General features: G+C 52.2%; 1 protein-coding gene across 4 annotated transcripts; it reads left to right on the top strand.

Annotated features, from left to right (window-relative positions):
• Positions 1-1,585: 1,585 nt before the first annotated feature.
• Positions 1,586-11,546, top strand: Agtrap (angiotensin II receptor associated protein). Of its 4 annotated transcripts, none has more exons than XM_031379434.1 (5): positions 1,586-1,673; positions 7,423-7,457; positions 8,929-9,034; positions 9,533-9,728; positions 10,917-11,546. In XM_031379434.1, the coding sequence occupies exons 3-5, from the start codon at positions 9,032-9,034 to the stop codon at positions 11,030-11,032; spliced, it is 315 nt and encodes a 104-aa protein (XP_031235294.1). In that variant the 5' UTR covers positions 1,586-1,673; positions 7,423-7,457; positions 8,929-9,031; the 3' UTR covers positions 11,033-11,546. The 4 variants fall into 4 exon arrangements, with proteins under 4 accessions (XP_031235294.1, XP_031235292.1, XP_031235291.1 ...); XM_031379432.1 differs by lacking the exon at positions 10,917-11,546 and adding an exon at positions 10,724-10,879 and having other exon boundaries at positions 1,586-1,720; XM_031379431.1 differs by having other exon boundaries at positions 1,589-1,720.
• The last annotated feature ends 4,746 nt before the right edge of the window (positions 11,547-16,292 follow it).

The following is a 16,292-nucleotide window of genomic DNA, read 5'->3' as shown; positions in this document are numbered from 1 at the left end:
TTCAGCCATCAGCCCTTTCTTGACTTTAGGTCTCCCTTTCCTTACCAAGACTTCAGAACCCTGGATGGAAGGAGAGAACCATCCATTCTCTCACTTCCACACTCATGGTATGGCATGTATCCACCCATCCCACTAAATAGATAAATAAGAAATAAACACGGGTCGGGCTGGGAGGCAGAAGCAGGCAGATTTCTGAGTTCGAGGCCAGCCTGGTCTACAGAGTGAGTTCCAGGACAGCTAGGGCTACACAGAGAAACCCTGTCTTGAAAAACAAACAAACAAACAAACAAATAACAAAAAACAAAACAAAACAAGAAAAGAAATAAAGACGGTCTCACTTTATAAGCCAGGCAGGCTTTGATCTTGTGGTACTGCTTTGCCTCAACTTCCCAAGTACTGCCATTTACAGGATCAGCCCACCGTACCTTCTTATTGCCTTTCTTTCTTCCTTTCTTTCTTTCTTTCTTTCTTTCTTCCTCTCTTTCTCTCTCTCTCTTTCTTTCTTACTTTCCTTCTCTTTCTTTTTCCTTTCTTTTTAAAAATATTATCTATTTAATGTATATGAGTACACTGTAGCTGTCTTCAGACACACCAGAAGAGGGCATCAGATCTCATTACAGATGGTTGTGAACCACCATGTCCTGGCTGGGAATTGAACTCAGAACCTCTGGAAGAACAGCCAGTGCTCTTAACCACTGAGCCATCTCTCCAACCCTTGCCTTTCTTTCTTTCTAATGTATTTTATGAAATTCTCTTGAAATCCAATAAACTTAAAAGGAAAATTTAACACAGTAAGAACTGAGTTTCAAACTTCAGATTTATTTATTTTATCTTGTGTATATGAATGTCTTACCTGCCTGTATGTGTGTGCGCTGTGTGTCTGGAGCCTGTGGAGGACAAAAGAGGGTGGTCATATCTCATATATGTGATTGTGAGCAGCCGCGTGGGTTCTGGGAACCAGATCTTCTAGAAAAGCAACAAGTGCTCTTAATCACAGAATCACCTCTCTAGCCCTCACTTTTTATCTTTATGGACATGAATTAGTTCACTGACCCTCAGAAAGAGGATGAGGTAGGTACTGTTATAATTCTTCCTTCCTTCCTTCCTTCCTTTCTTTCTTCTTTCTTTCTTTTTTCGAGACAGGGTTTCTCTGTGTAGCCCTGGCTGTCCTGAAACTCACTCTGTAGAGCAGGCTGGCCTCGAACTCAGAAATCCGCCTGCCTCTGCCTCCCAAGTGCTGGGATTAAAGGCGTGCGCCACCACAGCCCGGCCACTGTTCTAATTCTTGTGCAAGGGAAGAAAGAGAGGAGAGAGAATGTCCTGGTCAGACATCAACTGTTCTCACACCAGCAGTTTCTGCCTGCTTGCCCCAGGCTCTTATGACTGTGGTGGTCCCACAACTTCACCTCGATCGCACCTAGGCAGCCCGTTGAGCCCTAGGCTGCAGAAATCCCGACCTCTGCTTGAAGCACAGGAGCTGGTAGAGGCCTAGGCAGTAGTAGCAGCAGGAGCCTGAGGGGCCAGCTGCTAGACGCCGTCTCCTAGCAACCGGCTACAGTCACGTGGCCGCGCGGGTTGGCCTCAACCCGTTGGAACTGGCGCAACGCGACGGGCGGGGCCAGGAAGTTTGTTCCCGAGTTCGGAGCCCAGGAGTCCCCGCGGCCGTTGCTCAGGTGCCCTCCGCCGGGTCGGGATGGAGCTGCCTGCCGTGAACTTGAAGGTGGCCGCGCGGCCGGGGCGGGTGGGGGTCCAGGATCCTGGGGAACGGAGTCGGAGCAGAAGGGAAGGTGCAGAGCCCCGGGGAGGAGGCGGCGGACGCCGAGAGGGACACCTGGGACAGAGACGGACAGGGCCACCCCTCCCGGATAGACCCAGGCTGGCACGGGGCCCAGACCGCCCGGGTCTGCGCTCCTGGTGTCCCCCACAGCAGGACAGGGACATCTCTCCTCCCGAGAGGTCAGTGCAGTCCGGGTGGGTCTCTCTGTGGGCTGGCTCAAGTTAGGAGAAACCCGCCGTCCCCAAACAATTGCTTCTCCCTAATTTCCGCATGCAGCGTCCTTATTTCATAATTAAGAAGCAGGAACTGCAGAGGTTTCCTGAAAGCAGAAAAACCCAGAGCCTATTTTGAGCTCCAGGCAGCGGGGCTGCCTAGAATATCTTCATTTCCAACATTCTTTCTGTTTGCAGTAGAGGTGCTGGCCACTTGGCTTCGGCCAGAGCGGTGTGGACCTGGAAGTAAACCGGCCATCTTGGGCCTTTGGTGCAAGCTCCTTGAAACCCTAAGATTTCCCAGGTGTTAAACCAGTTAGCACCCTTTGGCGCCTGAGACGAAAGGGACGGAAGACAGAGGTGGCTTTGGAGCAGTTGAGTGATTACACACGGGTTGGGTTGTGACTTGCTCTGGCCGGTTTCCCATTCCTAAACTGCTAGCTAGCCGCTGGAGGGAGATTGGAGCAAAAGGAATGGGCTTGAGTGGATCCATTATCTAGAGATAGATTAACAGGCCACTGCAGCGCTTGGAAGCCGCCTAGAGGTCAGGCTCTGCCTTATTCTACTCAAATAATTCCGAGGAAGGCACGAGTCCCAGTGGTAGAACCCCAGGACTCGGGTTCCATCCCAGTACCACACACTGACAAATAATAAAACCCAGGAACAGGTGAGGAAAATGTGGGGTTTATGGGCTGATGTGTTTTAGTTATTTGAGTTAGGGTCTCGTGTGGTACAGGCTAGCCTTGAACTATGTAGCTGAGGATGGCTTCAAACTTCTGAGCCTCCTGCCTCCACCTCTCCAGTGCCAGGATTGCAGGGTAGTGTCGATGAAACCCAGGGCTTCCTGCAGGATAAGCGAGCACTCTACCGACTGAGCCATATCCCCACCTGTGCTGCTTTTATTAATCCCAGTCCTCCGCCGAGAAGGCTGAAGCTGTACTCTGTTGCTTTTGTTTAGAGTGGGTCTTGCTGGCTGGCCTGGAACTCACTGTATAAATCAGGCTGGGTTTTTTTGTTTTGTTTTGTTTTGTTTTTAAGATTTATTTTTTTATTATATGTAAATACACTGTAGTTGTCTTCAGATGCCCCAGAAGAGGGCATCGGATCTCATCATGGATGGTTGTGAGCCACCATGTGGTTGCTGGGATTTGAACTCAGGACCTTCGGAAGAGCAGTCAGTGCTTTTAACTGCTGAGCCATCTCTCCTAAATCAGGCTGTCTTTGAATTGACCAGAGATCTACTTGCTTTTGCCTCCTGAGTGCTCAGATTAAAAGTGTGCGCCACCATACCTGGCCGGAGAAGCTATGTCCTTTTACTGGGATGCAAACTTCAGCTCAGATCATACAAGAAAATTGTCAGAGTCTCCCAAGAAATTAGTGGTACAGTCAGGATTCGAACCCCCGAAGAGTCAGCTCCAGCGCCTCCGTGGCTTAGGGTTTTGGTGTTGATAGCCCATGTCAGCTTTTAGTACCTGATAGGTACTGTGTATCCATCACAGATGTAGCCAAGCCGGCTTTGGGGCCCAGAATGCACAGCCTAGGCCCTCCTTTGATCTGATGACAAGCTTCATGGAGCTCAGCAGGGGCCAGTCAAACAAGTGAGCGCCAGGGGTTGTGAAGTAACACGTAGGGAGGACATCTAGTCACTTTTGGGCTTCGCATCACTGACAAAGTTTTACTGTGTGTCTCAGTATTGGGGACACACTAAATTATTCACAATCTGAAATTCAGAAAGAGCCTGTGTGTTCTGTTGTTTTGTCTGCAAGGTCTGGTGTCTCTATGGAAGGGAGCTGGGACACCATGGCTGCCCCTTTCAGTACACCCTCTGTCTCTCTGCCTTTTAAAAAGATACCCGCTATTCTCAGTACTTGGCCCAGGCTCTGTGAAAGAAGTCGGTCCCTCACTGGGCCTCACCCACCTGTCTCAAGCAGGAGCTAAGCTGAAGCAGCTCAGGTAGGACTAGACTTGCGAGGCCCTGGGAGGAGCAGTGGGGGAGGCAGCAGTGAGGCCTGCTGTGTTGAGTGTTGATCCCCACCACAGTGTCCTCCAGAGCCACAGAGTCCCTGCTGCGCTGAAGAGCTGGTGGCAGTTGCCTGTCCCGAGACTTGCCCAAGTTCACGTGTGGAACTAAGATCTGTTCATGGTTTGACTCCAAAGTCTGCCAGATGACCAGGGAAGGACCCGCCTCTCCTCCTGGGTAGCCCTTGAATTTAGCTGTCCTGGGGGTGTCCTACCGCCTTGTCTAATAGGCCACCAAATGTTTGCCCAGGACACACTGGGATGTATTAAGCTGAGGTCTGGGGCATCCCCAACCCCTCCTCCTTTGGGAGTGGTAGACAAAGGCTTGTGTTTTCTTGTGGTTGAGTACCACATGCCAGGCAAGTTTTCTACCACTGAACCACAGTCCATAGTCCCAAACAAAGGGTTAATTAATCCTCATGGCCCTTAGACTTCTGCTGACCCACCTTTTTCTAAGTTAAGCTTCACTTCCCTCTGCCCTGCCTTTGACCTTGGAGATCCTGGCAGTGGAGAGAATGCAGGCTCTGGGGCCAGGTTTTGAGGCCTGACTTTGGCAGAGTTATCTGTGTGACCTTGAGGAGGTTTCTTGGCCTCTCTGTGTATCAGTTTGCTCACTGTAACAAGAGGTGGAAAACAAGCTAGGGTGATGAGGGGATTGAAAACTCAGACCGGATGTCCATTAGTGATGGTGCATGAAGAGACTGGGATCTTTATGAGTTCAAAGACAGCATGGTCTACAGAGTGAGTTCCAGGACAGTCAGGGCTGCCCAGAGAAACCCTGTCTCAAAAGACCAAAAAAAGAGAAACAAAAAAAACAAGAAAACAACCCTCAGACCAGAAAGCAGGTCTACCTTTGCAAGCCCCTGAAACAAAGCCAGACTGAAAGAAAGCTCAGAAGAGAGTGGTTGATCTGGGCTTGTGTCTGAGTTGTTTGGCTTTCAGATCGGACCTGGTGTGCTGAGTGAGTCTCTAGTGTGAGTTCTGCTCCGGTTGGCCCTGGAGGCAGTACAGGCAGAAGCTCCTGTGGAGCGTGCTCCAGAATTACTGCGGAGTGAGGATTCCCACCCTCCACCCCCCAGGAGTGCGGTGGACAAGCATAGGGACTTAGGATGACAGGAACTGGCAAGCCCCTGCTTCCCCTGAAGCCAAGGTCCTGTTGGGATAGATGCTCCCTGTGATACACACAGAGGGGCCTGTATTCCCCGTCCAGCCTCAGTGACCCCTGTTGCCCTGGCCTGTTGACCTTGTTTGGGGAAGAGAGGTCCCCCCACCCCTCTGGCTCTGCTCCCTTCCATCTGTGGCCTGGCCCTTCCCAGTTTCTCTTTGAGACGCCTCAGACTCGTGTTTCCCTTAATAGGGGCTAGCAGGCCCGTGGCCACTGGTCCCTACCACTGTGCCTTTCCAGGAAGGGCTGGGCCACTTGGCTCTGTTCCTCCCTGCAGCTTTCTTGGAAGGCACTGAGGGCTGATTATATTCCCGTTACAAAGATAGGGAAACTGAAGCATGAGAGGCCTGGTCTCTTTTCTCTTTCTTTTGTTGTTTTGTTTGTTGTTGTTTGAGGCTGGGTTTCTCTGTAACAGCCCTGGCTGTCCTAGAACTCACTTTATTGACCAGGCTGGCCCCAGACTCAGAGACCCACCTGCCCTTCCTCCTGAGTGCTGGGATTAAAGGTGTGTGCCAGCATGCCCAGCCTGAGACGAAGTTTCTTGATAGTCCTTTGCATGAGTGTCCTGTGCTATCTCTCTGCCATATGTCCTTGTGATAGAGCCCCTCACTGAACCTGGAGCTCATGATTTGGCCAGACTGGCTGCTCGGTGAGCCAGAGATCCTCCTGCAGAGCTCCTTCCTGTAGGCAGGTTTGACAGCGCCTGGGCCTTTTCCTGCCTGTCTGTCCTGGTAACGCACACTGCCCTGTTCTCAGCTTAACCCTGCCACCGGCTCCAGCATAGTTCTTGGCCTCCCAGGAAGTCTGTGCCCCCACTGGGGCCTCTGCCTGGGCCACGCCCTCCTCCCACTCAGAGGGCTGGTCCTGGCTCCCTGCCTGGGCCTGACTGATTCCTTAGTTGCCCTCAGTCCTGGAAGCCTGTGACCTACTGTAGCCGAGAGTGCCCAGATCTTCTCAGGGCATCTGCCCTTCCTATCTTAGGTGTCCAGTAGAGGCATATCCAGGACCAGGGCTGGGATTTCAAGGATGCCAAACACAGCAAAAAGATATTGTAGGGCCGGGCGGTGGTGGGGCACGCCTTTAATCCCAGCACTTGGGAGGCGGAGGCAGAGGCAGGTGGATTTCTGAGTTCGAGGCCAGCCTGGTCTACAGAATGAGTTCCAGGACAGCCAGGGCTACACAGAGAAACTCTGTCTCCAAAAAATCAAAAAACCAAAAAAAAAAAAGATATTGTAGAAATCCATACAGGGAGGAGGGTTTTTGTCCTTGACGTGAGTCATGTGATATCTCAAGCTCCCCTCGGTCATTAACGCTTGAAATCCCAGCTGCCAGCCGCAGCTTTAGACCTCTGCTTCCCCCTTACCAGTTTCATGTGTTTTGAAACAGGCCTAGGTTAGTCTTGAACTCATTATGTAGCCAAGGGAAGTCTCAAACCCTGATCCTCCTGCCTCTACCCCCCTACACCCCAGGGCTGAGATTACAAGTGTGCACACCTGTGTCTGACTTACGACGTTTATTCAGTTCAGGGACCGCACTCAGGGGCTTCAAGCGTGCTAGACAAGCCCTCCACCAACTGAGTGCAGCCCCACCTCCATGCTCCCCTACTTCCACCTCCAGCCACTGTGGCTGCCTTCCCATTGGCCCATAGCTCTGGCTCCAAGTCCTAAGAACTCTTCCTTTAGCAGGGCAGTGGTGGTGCACGCCTTTAATCCCAGCACTTGGGAGGCAGAGGGAGGCGGATTTCTGAGTTAGAGGCCAGCCTGGTCTACAGAGTGAGTTCCAGGACATCCAGGGCTACACAGAGAAACTCTGTCTCAAAAAAAAAAAAAAAAAAAAAACTCTCCCCTTGTTGGAGGCCCTTCCCATTTTCCCATTCAGAGAATGATTGGTCTGGGATCCCAAGAGGAGCCCTCAGCCCTTGGAGACAGGAAGAGAAAGTAGTGCTTGCTGCTTTATTTATTTTATGTATATAAGTACACTGTAGCACTTGAGGGCATCAGATCCCATTACAGATGGTGTGAGCCACCATGTGGTTGCTGGGATTTGAACTCAAGACCTCTGGAAGAGCAGTCAGTGCTCTTAACTGCTGAGTCATCTCTCCAGTGAATGGCTCCTTTTTCTTTACCACACTCTTTACCATTGCTGGAGTTTAAGACACTTGTGAGATTCTTGTGGGTGCCAGACAGGGGCTTCCTGTGTGTTCTAGAAGTGTTACACCACTTAATCCAACCCCTATCCTTGTACCACAGGTTATTCTCCTGGTTCACTGGCTGTTGACAACCTGGTAAGTGACTCTGGGGTCTGGCTGTATCCACTTGTCTCCTGGCTGTGTGTTGTGGCACCTGGGGTCAGTGTGTGCATGCTCCCTGGTTAGGTCCCATTCTACAGTGTTTCAGCCCATCACATTCTGTGCGGGACTGGGTCCACTTTCCATCTGCACAGTGGAATAAGGACTGGCCCCTGCACCACTTCGTACTAGCCAGGCCCCCAATGGGGGCCCCGGGATGCAGCTTGACCTCTCTGTCACTTTGGTCACTTGTGTCTGGAGCTGCCAAAAACAAGTCAGGAAACCGCTGAGATCAAGTGTGCTTCGCAGGCTTTGAAGGGCAGCGCCCAGGCTAACTGCTGTAGCGATGTAAGCAGCGGGGGCGGGGCGGCACTTTCCCTGAAGCTCCACATTGGTGAAGAGGCTGAGCTCACACCTGCATTCCCGAGATAGAGGAAGGGAGGACTGGAAAACATCGGGCCTCTTGGCCTAATTGCTAATTCCGGGGTTCAAGTCCCAGCCCTGCTGATGGTCGGGTCTCCTCAGTCCCCGTGGCCCCTCCCAGCACTTCTCACTCCGCCCCCTACCCTAAACCTCTCTAGCCCACGTCTGGGCGTCCCTTCCCCCAGCTCTCATGCTGCTTTGGCTACCTGCTCTCTTGGTTCTGCCCTTGGCTCTCCTCCTGTACCTCTCTTTGTCCTCCCGGTTTGCTCCTGTCCTCTTTCCTCCCTCTTCCTCCGACGCTTTCCCCCCCCACACCTCTCATGGCCTTATTCATTTTGCTGGCCATGCTCAGTCTAGACCCTTGCAGATGCCTCTGCTGTCTCTCCCTCATATCTACAATAAAACCTTCCCCTCATCCATACCCAGGATCGGTCAGTCCTCGTGTTCATTCATTGTGCAGCTGTGTGACCTGGTTAGTCACTTATTAAGTCTGTGACTTTGAGTCTGTAAAATGAGGCTCATAACAACACCTCCCTCCAAGAGCAGCTGTGAACAAATGAATTTAGAATGTGTAGGGCAGAGCCAGGCCCCAGGAAGTGCCCTGTGTTAACTGTGATAAGTTGGCTCTGCAAGCAAACTAGTAGGCAATGCCAATAGATAGAGGTACTCTGAAAACTTCAGCGGGGAGGGGCTTGGTCAGGCCTGCTTGAGAGCGGATCTCTCAGGCAACGTTTGAGATGACAAGAAACAGCTGTGTGTTCAGGAAAACAAAGCCTCAAAGGTGTAGCAGCTAGGAGGGAAGGGTGGGGCTGTCATGGGAACCCCATAGACTACAGCAAAAAAGGTATCTTATTCTAAACCGTTGGAAAGGTTGATGTGGGGGAGTCATGATCTGATACACACTGCTTGCTATTTCAAGAGCTGCCTGCAGAGGGCAGGAGTGACTATTCTCAGAGGAGGTTAAGACCCTGGAGCAGGGGAAAGGAACTGTGGACATGGTGGGCACTCAAGGTGGTGACTGACTGATTGATATCTCTCTATGCAGGGCCTGCTTGGTGTTCTCAGGCTCCTATGCTTGGGGCAACTTCACTATCCTGGCCCTGGGTGTGTGGGCTGTGGCCCAGCGGGACTCTATTGATGCCATAGGCATGGTGAGTTGAGGTGGGGGGACTGGCTCCATCCATGCACCCCTCATCTGCCCCAGTCTTTTCTCTCCCACATACCCCATCTTTCTCTGTTCTCTGTTCTGCACATGGCAAACCTAGCTAGGCCAGCTACCCAGCAACCCACCTCTGCTGCTATCTCCCCACCCCAAGACAGACATGGGGGGAGGTCACAGAACCCCAAAGGCTTCTTAGAAGAATTACAAAGGGGTTTTTCCCTTGTTTTCTTGCAGTGTAAACAGATGGTATGGGCTTCAAGCAACTGTCCCTCTCAGATATTCTGGAGACAGGCCCCTCATGACCTCATTGGCAAGAGATTGGGGTGGGGAATTCTGGGGTAACAGGCTAGAGCTAGACTCTGGTGCCGTGCTCCTGGGCCACGCAGGTGCCAGTCACGAGATGCCAGTCATCAGAATGGTGTATATAAGGGAAGCTTGGGGTCTGGTGGGGTCAGTGGCCATGATCCTGTGGTGGCGTTCTTTGCAGTTTCTTGGTGGCTTGGTTGCCACCATCTTCCTGGACATTATCTACATTAGCATCTTCTACTCAAGTTTTGCTGTTGGGGACACTGGCCGCTTCGGCGCCGGCATGGCCATCCTCAGCTTGCTGCTGAAGCCCTTCTCTTGCTGCCTCATCTACCACATGCACCGTGAACGAGGGGGCGAGCTCCCCCTCCGCCCGGGTAAGTCCCACTCTACCCCACCTCCCCCTGGCCCAGCTGCCAGTCTGGTGTGACTTTCCCTGCTGACAGACTATAGGCAGACTTGGTGTCTCTCCCTCAGCCCAGAATACAAGGGGAGCTGTGGAGGTGTTCAGCTCACAGAGGCGGCCGGGAGCCTCTGCGGCGAGCCTGCGGATGGCTGTGGGGACCACTCCTTCTTTCTGTTTCCCCCCAGCCCTGGCTCTGGAGGTGTGCTTTCCTGCCATGTGGGGCGTACCCCTTTCTGGGCAGGCAGGCCAGGGAACCCTGTGTGCCAGCCTTCTAGCCTCTGGCCCAGCCCACACTGTCTTCTCTGGTGGTGCGGCAAGCCATTTTCCTGCCCTCTCTGACCCTGTTCTCCTGTAGGAGCTGGGTATAGTCCCCAGGTGGCCTGGGCATCCCATGGGAGAGTACCAAGCCAAGAATGCAAGAGTGGCCTAAGGCTGCCCACTCCGGTTTATCTCAGTGATAACCTAGACCTCCCGGGGGTGGGGGAGGGATCAGATGGAAGAAGGAAGGAAGGTCCACTGTCCTTGGGACTTGTTCATGGTCCCAGGACAAATGTACCGAGGGAGAAATGTGAGAGACACGGGTCCCTTCTGTCCTGCCCTGTACTCTCAGCCCAAGCCTTCTTGGTGTAGCAACTGTGCCAGTCTCTGCAGCTTCTAGAAATAGTGGCAGAGAGCAAGAGAAAAGCGTGTGGGCTGAGGGCTAACCACCCCTCATCAGATCCCTCATCAGTGCTGCTGGGGCAGATTTGGCACAGCAGCCAGGAGCCATTGTAGCAGGAGCCATAGTACCTGCTGTCTAGGTTGTAACCCAGCGTCCTCTGCTTCAAGCCACATGATATTAAATCAGCCTGTCTCTCTAACCCTCAGATTCTCTCCTCTGCAGATCCACCCACACAGATGCTAGGATTGAGGGATGCTGCCTGCTAAAGGCTTGGTTGACTCTCAGACTCTCTCTCTCACCTGCAGATCCACCCACACAGATGCTAGGATCCAGTGCATGCTGCCTGCTAAAGGCTTGGTGTCTGGTCTTCTGCTACTGCCCATTGTCCTTGGTATCATGATGTCCTTGGTATCACCACGGCAGATGGTGGATCCGTCTGTGCTTAGCAAAAGGCCCCACGGTCTCATTTTCTCTATCCACATGTTCCCTGTCCTCTAGATTTTTTCGGACCTTCTCAGGAGCATAGTGCCTACCAGACAATTGACTCATCGGACTCACCTGCAGACCGCTTTGCAAGCCTGGAGAACAAGGGCCAAGTACCCCGGGGGTACTGAAGCTGTCCCCGGCTGTCCTGGCGCCCAGCAGGATGCTTGTCACCTTCTTTACCTGGACCTACAATGGGGCATCCTCCATTCCCTACCACAGAGGTGGCCTGAGTCATGTGCCCTTGGAGGTCGGGAGCCTCTAGCTTCCCAGCTGAGAAGAGCCCAGTCCTAATTCTCCAGGCTGCCCCTCCCTTCAAGACACCTGTTAACCCCTGGGCTGGAACTGTGGTTGGTTCCTTCCACTCCTACCCCATAACCGTAACACACTCCTGAGCTGTGCAGAGTACTCAGCCAGGCTTACGGGTCAGTGATCACTGCCTCTCAGGCTACCCCAGGATGGTCTAGCCCTTCCTAGAAGCTCTGTGAACTTGTGGGCCTGCTCAGCCTGTTTGCATAGGAGCAAAGTTCCTGTGCCTGTTACTGCCTCATGTCTTGGTGCCTGAGAACCCCAGGCCTGGATGCAGTAGTTCTGCAGAGGCCCCTCTCAGAGCCCTGACATTAAAATTCAGGGGTTCTGTGGCTACGCTGTGTTTGAGCCATGTTTGAGCTCCAAGCTCGGACCTGCCCTGCCGTCTTGGTATGATTTTGCCTTTGAATCAGAGCCTGGTGGAAGGAAGGCAGCCTGCGGGCCTGGAGGAACCTGACTCCAGCCAACTGGGTGGCAGAGGAAGTGCCGGTCAGTGTGGCATGTAGACAGACATCTGTCCTCTGAATCTCAGTAACTAATTTCACTGCCTCTGATACTGAGCCATGAGGCAGGGCATGGGTGGCTTCCTCTAGCCCCTGCGTTCTGACCATAGTTGATTGCCTCCTGAGGTGTCAGGGCTCCCACTCTTACTCAAATGCCAGATCTCTGGGGACAGATACTTGAAGACTTATGGGGAGCCACAGGCTGAGGTGAGTGTCCTGAAAGAACTGTGTACATGCCTGTAGACAGGCAGGGAGGCTGAGTGATAGCATCTGTGAAGAGCGAATCCCCCCCCCTTCTGGGCGGGGTCACTGTGGTCCATCTGCTGTGTGGAACACCATCGCATATAACACTCAGTACACAACCCAGACAGACCTGTTGGCATCCCGAGCCCAGTGTGAGCAGATGAGGAGCAGTGTGTACCACTAGAGGGCGGTAGTTGTGACACAGCCTCTCAGTCCTTAGGTTTGTTTAGGCTGTCTGTATGCAGCACAGTATAAAACATGAGCTGGGGCCCAGAGAAATGGCTCAGCAGCAGGTGAAGGGAGTCTACTACTGAGCATGACAGTCAGTGTTTAGCCTTGGACCGACTCATGAAAGTTGTCCTCTGACCTCCACACTGTTTCATGGTATGAGGTTTTACATATACACACACACCACAAACAGATAAATGTAAAAACAAACAACCCAGAATATTAAAAACATGCCTTGCCGGGCGGTGGTGGTGCACGCCTTTAATCCCAGCACTTGGGAGGCAGAGGCAGGCGGGTTTCTGAGTTCAAGGCCAGCCTGGTCTACAGAGTGAGTTCCAGGACAGCCAGGGCTATACAGAGACCTGTCTATAAAAAAAAGTGTGTGGGGGGGTGGAAAGATGGCTCAGTGGTTAAGAGCACCATCTGCTCTTCCAAAGGTCCTGAGTTCAAATCCCAGCAACCATATGGTGGTTCACAACAACCCATAATGAGATCTGATGCCCTCTTCTGGGGTGTCTGAAGACAGCTACAGTATACTCACATATAATAAATAAATACATAAATAAATAGCTCTGGGACACATGTCAGGTTCCTGATTGCAGAGGCCTTGAGCAAGAAGGGAGTATGTGGCCTGAGGCAAGGAAGATGAAAAACCCAGGATATTATATTTTCTCCTGTTTCTGGGAGGGTTGGATTATCAGTGCCTGTGTCTGTTGGAATAGGTCATGCTCGCGGAGACTAGTAGGGTGAGGGAGGGGCTTGGCCTAAGTACCTAAGACAGGTCACAGAGTCTGCATCCTCCCCCAGATCCAACTGACGTTAGAGAAGAGTGGAGGAGGAAGAATTCCCAAAAGCAGACTAGAACAGGAGGCCTGGGCTTTTTCAGGTCTCAACAGTAGGTGATAAACTTACAGCTGATGGAGGAGAGGCCCTGAGGCAAGCAGAAGCATACAGGGGCACCAGTGCTGGCCACCTGCCTTACAAAATAGCTTCATGAAGAGGAATATCAGGTGCCAGAATAGGTGGATGAAGAGAAAAGACATGCCCTAGAGGCAGTAGTGGTCTAGAGAAGGTCTAAGTGGAGGGGCAGCCCCCAGGAAGCCTGACCTGGAGCATCCACCTGTAGTTAGGAAGTCGGTGTGGCTGGAGCGCTGGGTGTCAGCAGAAGAAGAGAAGGTTGGGAGCCACCATGGGAACTGGCTTGACTGGTTGATCAACCCTAGAAGGATAGTTTGTACTTGTGGGCTGTGGGAATGTGACAAGCTGTCAACTGGACATACTCTGAAGGTGGGCCTGCAGGAACTGTGGGTGTGCTGGAGAGAGAGAAGCCAGGAGTCACTAACAGTAGGATTGAGGCTGGACTCTGTTGTTGCCACTGACTGGAGGGCAAAAACAAGCACCGAGGCTGGCAGGGCAAGGCCCAGAAGGGCTGTGCTTGTGGAATGGGGCTCTTCAACCAGCTGTTGAGCCTGTGCCACAAGTCCCTGTGGGGATTCCGATACAGGCTGGCCCTGGGGTTTTAGTCTAGAGTCTGCTGTTCTTGGGGGGTCTCTTACCTGTTGTCTGCAGAGCTGGAGTCACTAGGCCAGTCTGCAAATCGGTTGCTTGTTTGTACTGAGTCGAGTCTTCCTGAGAACCTGCCCCTGAGGCACTCAGTGTTCTCCTCTGCCAAACTGCTATCTGGCCTACTCAGAGCCGTCTTCCAGAACCACCCTGCAGGTCCAGCCCTCTCTGCAGCCAGAGAATCTTGTGTTAAATCTCAAAGGTGGACCAGTGAGATGCCCTGCCCGGGAAGGGCCTTGCCACTGACAGGCGTTTGATTCCTGGGCCCCATGACGGAAAGGGAGAACTGACTCCTGCAAGTGGCCCTCTGACCTCCATGTTTGTACTGTGGCACATGCTTCCTCCACAAATAAATGTAGTTAAATCCTAAAGGTACCTGAGACTTCTGTATAAGAAACAACTGCTGTTTTTAAAATCTCACTGTGCCTCAGTTTCCTGATCTGAAAGGTGGGGATAGCTATTGAGATAGTTCAGTGGGCAAGGGTGCACACTGCCGAGTCTGATGACCTGGGTTTGATTCCTTGGACATTTATAAGAAGAGACGCTTCTCACCTCCATGTAAACACCACAATACTTGGCACACACACATGCTTCGTATAAATGTAAAATAAAGTGAGGATAAGAATCTCATGTGACTCGGACTAGTGAAGGTTGAGAATGGTGGGACCTCAATGGTCAATAAATGTTAAAGCTTATTGTATGTGCTGCTGTGTGATTGGTCACAAGGGGAGGGTGAGCAGCTGCCCATGCAGATACCTATCATTTATCTGTGTGCAGACATCGTGAGGCACCTTTACACAGTGTCACCAGGCTGCAAGTACACTCAGACTTTGTTCTGTGAAGCACATACGTGACCCAGAGACCATCTGCCGAGTTAGTGGATGGTTCTAACCATCCACTGTCATCTCTGAGACTGGATCTCAGAATCCCAGATATGAGCCTGGAGAGCTGCCCCAGGGCCTTAGAAATGAACTTCATTTTAAATTCTTTACATGATAGAATTACCAATTATTCAGGATATGAAAGAGAGCCAGTCTGTTGGAGCACTCTACCTTCCCACTCCCCACCCCTCCACACGCACACTACCAGTGCACATAGGGTTCCCTAGCTCCCCAAAGGGAAACTGATCTGGGGACGCAGCAACTTGGACAGAGGAGCCTTGGACAAGGGACCCGTAGAGCTGATCTCGGAGCTGGAGTGTGCGTTATGGAGGCTGAAGTAACCTGGAATTTTAAAAGAGGGCAAGCATTCTACAGGTGACAAACATGGTTTAAAGCAAGCCAGTGCAGCAGACAGACCTAAGGACCTGTAGTCTGCAAGATAGGTTTGAAGGAGCCTCTCAGAGAGCAGCCGAGGACCACGTAAGATTCGGTGCGGTTTACAAGCTGAGGTTGGGGAAATGTGGTCAGAGGTCCTGCCCACCAGCTTTAGGAAGATTTGCGACAAGGATTTTTTTTTTTAAACTCACTTGTTTTTAAGACCTGGCTCACTATGTACTGCTGGCCTGCCTGGAACTCACTTATGTGAACTAGGCTGGCCTGGAATTCACACAGATCTGCCTGTCTCTGCCACCAGAGGGCTACCACAAACCTGGCTTGACACAGACTTAAAAGAAAGAGGTAGGAGGAAGGCTAGAGATCTAACTCAGTGGAAAAGGTCTTGCCCAGCATGCACTGCACTGGTCATGGGTTCAAATCCCCAGCACCGCTTTTAAAAATGAGTGGGAGTGGACTTGAGGGTGTCACAGGTTTGGGATTTGGCTAAAGCCACCCAACAGCATAAGCCTTGTGACTTCAGCCCAGGCTCTCTCATCTTCTTATGGGTGTCACAGGAAAAGCGCACATGGCAGGGTGCACCACGGGACAACCCAAACAAAGGTGGGAAACGTGTGAGGTTTGGAATGAAGCGTGAATAGACCAACATCAAAGCATTCAAAGAAGAGACTGGGTGATTTCCAGCTACTTCTGGGGAGATCTGAGGCCTGAAGACCATAGACTATGTAGTGGTGGGGCGGACTAGGGCATGTCGGCCCGCAGCCATACTCCTTGTAACTGCGATGCAGGTCCAGGGCCCGAAGCAGCACAGAGCAGTGTGGCGCACGCATTCGGACCCAGGCATGCGCAGAGGTCTGCAACTTTTACTTGGGAACGCGCAAGGCACCTTGGGGACGGGGGCGGAGCTAGGCGAGCTCGCGCGTGTGTTTGAAATTCCTTTTACCTTACACTTATCCTAAACGTTAGCGGTCCCCGAAACCTGATTGGTCAAAGGAAAGGTCCTGAGGAAGACTGAAGCATGTGAAAGCAGGTCCTGAAGGGCAGGGAACTGACCCCAGGCTTCCATGGTAGGAGAAGGGAGGTCTCGGTGTCTTTATGTGGGCGTGGGGATGAGAGGGCTGGACTTAAGACGGGAGTGGCCAGGGAAACCACCCGTGCTTACAAATCAGCTTTCTCAGCAGAGCTGCCTAGCTGTAGGGCTGTGCAACCGGCTGGTGGCCTTTCCAAGCCTCAGCTGCCTCATTTCTAGAATCAGTAAACTAAATTTTAGG

This window comes from Mastomys coucha, unplaced genomic scaffold (genome assembly GCF_008632895.1).
Source record: "Mastomys coucha isolate ucsf_1 unplaced genomic scaffold, UCSF_Mcou_1 pScaffold18, whole genome shotgun sequence".
NCBI classification, from domain to species: Eukaryota; Metazoa; Chordata; class Mammalia; order Rodentia; family Muridae; genus Mastomys; species Mastomys coucha.
The sequence above is the reverse complement of the archived record's forward strand: the minus strand, read 5'-3'. Positions and strand labels throughout refer to the sequence as shown.

Coding starts and splice junctions, on each gene's coding strand:
- Agtrap (XM_031379431.1), top strand. CDS start 1,694: ATGGAGCTGCCTGCCGTGAACTTGAAG. Junction 1,721..7,422: donor TGCCTGCCGTGAACTTGAAG/GTGGCCGCGCGG, acceptor CTTGTACCACAG/GTTATTCTCCTGGTTCACTG. Junction 9,729..10,916: donor CGAGCTCCCCCTCCGCCCGG/GTAAGTCCCACT, acceptor CCTGTCCTCTAG/ATTTTTTCGGACCTTCTCAG.